Here is a 9525-nt window from a genome sequence, read left to right as displayed (position 1 = left end):
ATTATTCCCAGAATCAGTTAAAACATCAAACAGACCTGAAACTTAAAACGTGAGGTGATGTTTTTTTGACAATTTGGGAGATCCAAGCCCATGAGGTGGGGATTTATTTTGGTTTAGGTTGGGTTTTTGTTAAATGCTGTTGTGGGACAAGTTGAAGGGATGCTGAAGGGATGCTGAAGCAGCGCTTACCCAGGCTCGCACCTGTGAGACGCGGGCAGGGCAAAGGCTGGAGGAGGAGGGTCCCTCGGGGCAGATGGCTGTGCTGTCTCTCCTTGCCGTGTTCCAGCAGGGCCACTGGTATCCTGGAGTGGATGGGAAGGGTGTGGCCAGCGGCTTGAGGGAGGTGATCCTTCCCCCCTCCTCTGCCCTACCGGGGCCACTTCTGGCGTGCTCTGTCCAGTTCTGGGCTGGTCAATGCAAGAAACACATGGAGCTGCTGGAGAGGGTCCAGCAGAGGGCTGTGAGGATGGACGGTATAGAACATCTCGTATGAGGAGAGACTGCAGGAGCTGGGACTGTTTAGTCTGGAGAAGTCTAAGCAGGGATCTCATTAATACAATATCTTAGACAGGTGCCAAGAGAACGGTGCCGGACCCTTTCCAGTGGAGCCCAGTGAGAGGACGAGGAGCAATGCCCGGACCCACACGCCTCGGCGGCCCGAGGGTCCGGCCCTCAGCGGGCGGGGCCGCGCCGGGCCCTCCCCNNTCCCGCCATGGCGGGCGCACTGGGCGGAATGTTCGGCTCCCAGGCCCCGGGCCCGCCGCCGCCGGGCCCGCCCGGCCCGCCCGGCCTCATCCCTCCGCCCGCGGGGCCACGCAACCCCAACAACACGCTGGTGGACGAGCTGGAAGCGTCCTTCGAGGTGAGGGGGGGCAGCCGCGGGCGGGCGCTGCCCTGCCTGCGCCGGCCCCCCGCAGCCGCTCAGCGCGGTGCTTCCCTGTCCGCAGGCCTGCTTCGCCTCGCTGGTGAGCCAGGACTACGTGAACGGCACGGACCAGGAGGAGATCCGCACCGGTGAGCCCGGGGCAGGAGCAGGGCACCTCCCCTTCTCGCTGGAATGCTGCTGGGAACGGTGGCAGGAAAGGAGCGGACCCGGGAGTGCCCGCGGTCCCGTGGGAAGGTCGGAGTGTGCCAGTTTTGGCGTGCGGTGAAAGCGTTCGAGCACCGGGGAGGTGATGTGATGCATTCGGAAGCGGAATGAAGCAGTTACGGGACATGGCAAGGGCCGGGCCAGGCAGCTCAGTAGCTGCTTTAGGGCTTGAGTGACGCACCTCCGTGGAGGTGGAATAAGTGTTAGTATGAACAGGAGTTTGAAAAGTGGCCCTTGACTACTCCTTAGAAGTGCAGTTGTCCCTGAAAATTTTCTAAAACTTCACTCAAATGGCGTTTCAAAATCGGTATAAATGTTTTTAAAAACTCTTTTCTGGCTATTTGATTATATTAATGTACTGGCATGGAACAGCTTTTATTACCAAAACAGTAGTGTGTAGTATATGAGGGCAGAATATTCTCCTCAATAAGTGCATATTTGAGAACCCTACACTGAGCTTGCTGCTTAGGCATGCAGGCAAGTTCAATTAGTTATTTTATTACTTCTTGTCAGAAATAAAATAAAATGAGGGAGGAAGTGTCGTCCTGCACTTATAAAATAACTTGTACGAAAGCAGTGTCTTATACAGGGACTTACTGGCTTATAAATACATTATTTTAGATAGTCTGAAGATTTTCATTCTAGAAGGTACTGTGAAAAGTGTTTTTAATAGACAACTACCATTACCAGCCTGAAATCGTATTTTTTTGGAAGCTGTTCTTTCAGTGTTGTTATTACATGTTTAGGTGTTGATCAGTGCATCCAGAAGTTTCTGGATGTTGCAAGACAAACTGAATGCTTTTTTCTACAAAAAAGACTGCAGCTATCAGTCCAGAAACCAGAACAAGTAATTAAAGAGGTATGTTAATTTACCTGTCCTGTGCTAGATAGATAAGCTATATACCTTCATCACTGTACCTTAAGTTGGTAGAACTTGGCTTTTATCATAACTCTCATCATGAACCTGGAGAAGCTGGATACCTGCTGGTGTGTGGAGTATTGGAACACAGCTGGTAATTCATTGGAAGAGACAAACTAGTTAGTCAGATTTTGCTGGGGATGGTGATCTCTTAAATTTCTGACATAGGTGAACGGCACTAGTGCATTCACAGTGCTTGCCCTCTCTATCATTAGACACTTTTCCATTATTCCATTTTTCTACTCAAAAAACTCAATGTCTAAAAAAGTTACATGCTCTTTATGTGGGGTTGGTTATCCTTTTCAATACTGTCTATTTACTAATACACAGTTTTTTCATCCACAGGATGTTTCAGAATTGAGAAATGAATTGCAGAGGAAAGAAGCATTAATTCAGAAGCATTTGAGTAAACTGCGACACTGGCAACAGGTCCTGGAAGACATCAGTGTACAGCACAAAAAGCCTGCAGAAATGCCTCAAGGTCCATTAGCTTACCTAGAACAAGCATCTGCAAATATTCCTGCTCCAATGAAGCAAACATAATCTTCAGTTTTACACAACTCAATATTTTAAAAGCAATGGTGTTCTTTGTATGCTTTTTGTATAATGTAATTTGTACTGCAAATATAGTTAAAACAATTAAGCCAAATACATTTTCTTATTTTCTTTTATTACAGAAATACAGAATGGTTTTATGTTTTAATGGAAAATACTCAAGAGTTCCTGTTCAGGCTGCTTTCTGGTAGAAGTGTGTATCCCAGAATGCATCCTGTTCCTTCTAGAGAAGGTGGCCCTTGCTTTCTCTTGTCTCTTTTTGGTATGATCAAAATATTTGCAAAGATTAGTGTTTGATTTTTCTGGAATGTTTAAATGTTTTGTGATCCAGTAATTATTAATGAATACCACTGCAGAAACACTCTTAGAATTGTCTGTATGTAGGTCAGATCACTTTTTTTTGAAATGAATCATCACTCTCCCATCATACTGGCTCACCTCATGAAAGGTGTCTTGGGATATTCAAATTTGGTTCTTATAGGATGAACTGAAATGGAAAAACACATAAAAAAGAGTGGGATATGTAATGCAGGCCTCATATTACTGATGTTCTGACTCTCAGGCTAAAGAGGTGTTTCAAAATACCTACTCCAAAATACAGAGCACTCATTGTGGAGGTAGGATCACCACCACTGACCAGTATACAGAACTACCTTCTATTGCAGTGCTCTATTTAGTGAGTTAAATGTAGCCAAAAAGCTTTTGGAAGTAAGAGTCCTTTCTGTGTATTACGAAGCAGCAAATTTAATTCATCCACTTTTCAAGATATACTTTTTTGGGGGCAGAGTTGAATAATTAATTGTTGTAACCCTGGAAATAAGAATTGCTAATTGTGTGTTGAAATTTCTATTGTCATTGGGGCAGTGTGGAAAAGTAATGAAAACAGTGCTGTACATTTCCATCCTCACAGATGCCAAGGTACCCATCAGGGTTTCTGTACACTAATCTTTCTTGATTACAAGTATGAAAAATGCCTTTTTTGCCAAATCTACTGCCAAAGTCACTTTTCCAACCAAGCAGTTCCTCTTGGAAAAAAAATACTAGATAACTGGGATGAAAAGTGTTGGTATGTAGAAATGTTCTTCCCTTCCTCCCACCTTTGCACCACCATTGAGATGCAGTGGCTGTTTTGTCTGAAGTGAGTGCCAGTGATCTGTTGGTGCAGCTCTTGCTGGCTGTTGGATGTGATAAGAGGCTAGGCTGGATGTACACCTCTTTGCATGTATAACATTTTTTTAGGTAGCTGGGCCCTGTTGGTTGAAATGAAATGGGGATTCAAAGCAATTGAAGAGGAACTGTCCTGTGTTAAATAGCAGGCTGCTGGTTGCACATTTTCCTGCCTTTTACACTTAATGGGTTAATTACCCAAGAGTCAACTTCTTCATGGGTTCTTTCCTACCAGCAATGAATTAGCACGACCTGATGAATGTAGTCATTCCCCCACTTTGCTTGTATATGGGCATAAAATTAGTATGGAGTTAAAAGGTACAAGGGTGCAGTTGTCATCACTGGAACTCAGTGTACAAGTCTGACTTACTTCAGCATTAACATAGAAGTCTTGAAAAACACAGAAATTGGATGATTTACAAGCTTTAATGTTCATACTTACACATCATCCCAATTTATCAGGCTGATACATACATTGAAATTCAACAGGAATATTACATAGCAAATAGCTGATATACAAAACAGTTCATGAAGCAAACCAGAAATTATTTCTGCTATAAACATGCTATTTTTGAAGGTGTACTACATGCTGTACAGCTTAAAATTAATCTAACAAAAAGCATTAAAAACTTTTAAAATTACATTATTATATGCAGAACTTACTTTAAAGAGCTGATGAAGCAAGCATATAAATGTATAGAAGGAAGATATTTTTTCAGCTGGTGCCAAATTGACAGAACATATCAGAGTCCAAATCCCATATTTAATGAATTTGTGGAGTGATAGTCTCTTCATTAAAAAGTCCTTTCACATAGCTGTATCCAAACTTTTCCTTCATTTTTTACAGAAGTTGTTAAAAAATGCATTTTCCTGAAATTAATGCCTGTAACTCCATAGTTACTAGATGTAAGAGAGTGCAGGTATTTCCTAACTTAGAAATTACTTTTTTTCTTCCCTTAAATCATCTATTGGATTATCATTCCTAAAAAGAAAACGGGAATTACTTTTATAGTAATTCTGAGAAGTATGGAAATAGTTTGCTTTAAAATGAAAAATACTTAGTAAACCATTCTTGATGCTGAGGGTCTTGTTTTTGGTCATCTTTGGTTTGTGGTGGTTCATTGCCATGTGTCCTGTGCAAACAAATAAGCATTAGCATCACCAACCTACTTATTTACAATCTTATCAACATGTAATACTTTTCCCAGAAGAACTCATCATCCCATGAGTGGTTCTGTGCTCACATGAATGGATGAGGCCAAAAGGTGCCAGCTACAGTTTTAGTGGGACCTGTGCCAGCCAGGTAACTCTCCTAGCAGCACTGACTGTAACATGAAGAAAAGCATGAAGCAGAGCTCAACAGCTATGCAGAAACATTTGAACACAGTTCTTAACTTGACTGCTCCAAAATATTAAACAAAAGGATGCTTCAAGGATATGAAGTCTTGAAAATCAGAGAATGGCAGCTGCAATTCACTCTTAAAAATACCAAATACAATTTATGCATTTAAAATGTTGGGTAAAAGTTCTATTTGAAATGGAAAGGTTTATCTGAACACTACCCTGGCATTCATAATCCTATTACATAGTCCCTGATTTTCCATCATTCAGGATTTTTTTAACATATGATAGCAAATAGGACTTATCATAGATTTTAATTTAAATTTTAAATTTTAAATTTAAATTTTAAATTTAAATGTAAATCAACTTATCATTGATTTAAAATAATTAAGTGAGCAGCAGCCAAGCTACCCTCAGTTTCCCTGCACATTTGTTTCCCTCTAAAACAGAAATCCCATTTGCCTTGGCAGTCATCTGGCATGACACAGCATGTTTGTATCTTAAAGAAGTGGGAATTGCCAAACAGGATCTAAGCCTATGTCCCAGGTTGTTTTTGTCAGCAGTCAGCACCATCTGCCCCCAAGGAAAGAATTCTCTTGCACATAATTTACTGGGTAACTAAATCTCCACCAGGAGATAGCTGAGAAGGCTGGATTTTGCCCTGAAATACAGTGGTAAGGTTTGGGATTTTTTAACCGTATATTAGCTATGTACATTTGTAACTATTTCTTGAAGAGAAGAGTTTATGTTATAAAACACTGAACAGTGTTTACATAACTCAAAAATTTGAAGAATTTAAATTCCTCAGAGAGAAAAAAGCAAAGACGTATCTGATAATCAGTTTTCAAATCTCTAATCTTTGCCAAATGATCAGCCTAGATTCATTCAAATACCTCTTAAAATAAAAATATGCCATCCACATCTACCAAGTGCAAGGTGAGGCAATAAAAATAAGAAGGAAGACACAAAAGACACACATCTTTTACAGAACCACTGAAAGATGCAGTGTTCAAAATTAACTACATTCTTAGTTAAATACTTGCAGCTCCTTTTCCTTTTTTTTTTTTTTTGTGTCTGTGTGTGTTTTGTTTGGCTGGTTTGTTTTGGGTTTTTTTCCCCTGCCAGGAGGGGTTGCAAGCATAAGGTCTGCTGGGCAGGAATTATAGCCCACTTTTGCAGTAAAGTTCTGGATCTGTCTGAAGAAAACCAAACACACAGAGTTCACTGCGCAGCAGGAACCTTACATTGCTGTGTATTTCTACATGTCAAATGTCTTTGAAATGCCTACAAGATTCTAAATATGAATTCATTTATCATCATACAAAATGGACAAGTACCTTGTGGCAGCACTGCTGTCTGAGGACTGTGTTGATGGAGAGCCCACCCTGAGGCAGCCAGAACTCCGGTCTAAGCTTGTAGATTTTATTATTTGAGGAGCACTTCTTTTTGATCTCAAGTCACAGCTCAAAAAGCTCTTTGCGTAGGAAGCTAAATTCGGAACACTGACAACACGACTGGGCACCTCAATCTTTTTCTTCTGCTTTTAATTGTAACAGAAAACTTCATTACATACACATTTTTTATAATTTATTCTATGAAACCTTAACAATATCTCATTCCCAAATACCTTATGAGGAACACCCAAATAGGAAGATTTCTATCTTTTTCTATAGGCATTTAAATTAAATTCTCAGGGTATGCGGTATCCATGGATTTTGTCATCCAATTAAAACAACATGTATTTGACCCTGAGATTTTAGACACATCAAGGTGCTTTCCACCAACTTGACCTCCCTTCTTTCTATGGCTATTTGTAGAAATATCATGCAGAAAGGGCAGATACCAACTGCAACTCAAACAGATTCCCAATTTTCCTCACTGCATGCAATATTCCAGTTAGGAATTCCCAAATCTGCAAGCAATGGCTATGCTTATCCCAATGGAAGACTGATGTCAGAGTTCTAGTGTTTTATATTGGCTTAAACACCTGTAAGCTATGTTGCATATATACTTCTAATTAATTTCTTCTATGCTCAACAACTGACTGTAGGTTGGCACTGGAAAGAATTCTACTGAATAACATCATCATAAAAAATGGATAGCATTTTTATTGTCCTGATATGATTCAAATAGTAATAAAACTATCAAAAATACTTATTCAAATTAGGAATAAAACTATCAAACTATTGATATTTTTATATCAAACTATCAAAATTTGATATCAAAATATCAAAATCAACTCAAATATCAACATTTAAATTGTGATTTTAATTGCACTGCTCATCTTACCTTCATGGAGGGAGTCAGGCATGCTGTATTAGGGTTGAAAGAAAATGACCGATTCCTGTAAGACTCAGTGTTGGCTGAAAATGAATGCTGACATTTTCTTCCTTCCTGAAGGGAAACAAAGTCATGTGTATGAAAACGCGCATCTGTTGGAAGCTGGTAAGGAAAGATACATTTGTCAAAGAATTCCAGAACAGAAAGAAACAACCAGAACAAAGCAATGTGTGAAGCACTGAATAGAGCCTCACAATAGATTCCAGAACACATATGTCCATATAAAAAGCAGTCTTACCACCAGCTGCTTGATAATCTCTTCTCTCTCACTTAATTTGTCTTGCAGACAGTTTATAAGGTGTGTATCTTCAGGCCTGGACTCCCACTTTCTTGACTTTTCTTCTAATTCTTTAAGTCTGTACCGAAAAAAATGCAGACCAGAATAAAACTCCCTCAGGTTAGGTTCAAGAGAAACCTTGGATGTACTCTGCCCTATGTTCCAAGCCTGAAATACAGGGACACAGCCAGGCCTTTTCAATAAAACTGGATTTTTATAAAATGGGCATCTGTACATGGTTTATGTAGAGGGTATAGAATCTTATGGAGTTCCAAAATAAATTTCCAGGGTTAATCCACAACACCTGTCCAGTGTAAAATCCAGCCCTTTATGTAAAATATTAACAAGCTTGCACATTATATTGCCAGTCTAGTTTCCTAAAGAAAGAAATCAGTGTCAGAGTATCTATACATATCTATATTCAACTATTTGTTCTCTTTTCTGACCCAGTAACTTTGGAATCCTTAGAATGACTCAATTCCTGTAACTTTCATGAAGACAGGCTTGCATATGCATGCTACTTTATTAACCCTGCTGAGTCAAAACCTGTAGTCTGAGTTCAGCTTTTTAAATTCCTTAAATTTCTTTTTTTTTTAATGTGTGGGTAAACATTTTTGAGAAGACCACCCCTGACTCTTATTATCTTAGAGTTATCTCTGAGTTAAAATAAAAAGATAAATCCTTACATCTGAAAGGTTTAAAGGTTAGAGGCCTGCTTACATGCCAAGTCTCTCTTCTGGACTTCTGCTGCTTCTAAACAGTTGGAATAAGAGAAAAGAAGGAGGGCTATATATAAGGGATTATTTCTGAGGGGTCTCTCCTGTTCAATCTGAAGACCCACAGAACTTCTTAAATCCACAGGGGACTGCAAACTGCATTTATTTACAGGAGCATCATTTTCCCTGGAAATTTTTAAGGGAGTGGGAATGATGTTAAGAAGCTTTTACCCAAAGATGCTGCTCTGCTGAACAAAATTAAGTACAAGATCATGGATCAAGGCCTCCGGTATCATCAGTAATACAGGTGATTTTACACTTCATAGAATTTCTAGATCCTACATGCAAGTTTTAATTTAGCATTGTAAAACTTCATGTATAGTGCTTTAGATTAAACAATATCCAGAATTTATTAAAATGTGGCTGTGTCTTTTTGGTTTGCAAAGACAATACCTATACACTTCTGTTTTGATCTTTATAATATTTTACTTATGATTAATAAAAACCTGTATGTACTAAGAATAATAAATACAAACAGAACTCATTGCCAGTGTGAGCCAGAGTTTATTGTTAAATTACTTACGCAGTTTCTAAGGAGAAAATCTTTGCTTGGAGATGTGCCTGAGTGCTGCTGAAATCAGATACTATGTTTTCAATTTCCTTCCGGTGATCTCCTTTCAGTACGTCCAGTTCTTTTTTATGCTTGATATTGAGGTCTTCTACCAGTAGCCTTTCATTGGTATTAAAATATGTCTGAATTCTCAGGTTTCAATATTAGTTTGTTATCATTGATCAAAGCATGCAGTTTTGAGGAGTTTTATTGACTGCAAAGGTAGTTAACTGGGCAAAGATCTGGCTCCTGCCTATAGATTTGACTGACATTTTGGTTGCAATCTGAGAAGAAATACTTTAACACTGAGGAAGAGAAAAATTATTTTGAAAAGTACTTGACCTTCACCCTTCAGGAAATTGAAGATCTATTCCATATAATGGTGCTATTGATATTCTGTCTAGGGTTAGTTTGTACATCAATTTTCATTATAAAATATGACAACAAAGTACCATAGGAACTTATTTGTATTAAGCAAAACCATGTTGAAATATCTGGCATTTTAACATG

The 9525-nt window shown here is 39.4% G+C and overlaps 2 protein-coding genes across 7 annotated transcripts in view; one reads left to right on the top strand and one right to left on the bottom strand.

Annotated features, from left to right (window-relative positions):
* The first annotated feature begins 498 nt into the window (after positions 1-498).
* On the top strand, positions 499-2658 carry MED28 (mediator complex subunit 28). The gene is made up of 4 exons (XM_041402466.1): positions 499-862; positions 948-1014; positions 1837-1949; positions 2355-2658. The coding sequence occupies exons 1-4, from the start codon at positions 713-715 to the stop codon at positions 2550-2552; spliced, it is 528 nt and encodes a 175-aa protein (XP_041258400.1). The 5' UTR covers positions 499-712; the 3' UTR covers positions 2553-2658.
* Positions 2659-2809: 151 nt separating this feature from the next.
* Positions 2810-9525, bottom strand: part of FAM184B (family with sequence similarity 184 member B) — a 39367-nt gene continuing 32651 nt past the window's right edge. For 2 of the 6 annotated variants that reach the window (XM_041402440.1, XM_041402445.1), the window contains exons 8-12: positions 8989-9135; positions 7651-7768; positions 7362-7514; positions 6410-6612; positions 2810-4864 (exon numbers count right to left, since the gene is read on the bottom strand). In XM_041402440.1, the coding sequence (XP_041258374.1) occupies positions 4774-4864; positions 6410-6612; positions 7362-7514; positions 7651-7768; positions 8989-9135 (712 nt within the window). In that variant the 3' untranslated portion in view covers positions 2810-4773. The remainder of the gene's footprint in view (positions 4865-6409; positions 6613-7361; positions 7515-7650; positions 7769-8988; positions 9136-9525) is intronic. The other 4 variants (XM_041402443.1, XM_041402446.1, XM_041402442.1 and 1 more) reach the window with 3 other exon arrangements.

The sequence above is a fragment of the Onychostruthus taczanowskii genome, unplaced genomic scaffold (genome assembly GCF_017590055.1).
Source record: "Onychostruthus taczanowskii isolate IOZ18803 unplaced genomic scaffold, ASM1759005v1 scaffold2, whole genome shotgun sequence".
NCBI lineage: Eukaryota > Metazoa > Chordata > Aves > Passeriformes > Passeridae > Onychostruthus > Onychostruthus taczanowskii.
This window is presented reverse-complemented; position numbering and strand designations above follow the sequence as displayed.

What these genes read in the sequence shown, in the direction of transcription:
- MED28 (XM_041402466.1), top strand. Translation starts at nt 713, where the DNA reads ATGGCGGGCGCACTGGGCGGAATGTTCGGCTCCCAGGCCCCGGGCCCG. An exon ending in CCAGGAGGAGATCCGCACCG is followed by an intron (nt 1,015 to 1,836) that starts GTGAGCCCGGGG and finishes TTACATGTTTAG; the next exon opens with GTGTTGATCAGTGCATCCAG. An exon ending in CAGAACAAGTAATTAAAGAG is followed by an intron (nt 1,950 to 2,354) that starts GTATGTTAATTT and finishes TTTCATCCACAG; the next exon opens with GATGTTTCAGAATTGAGAAA.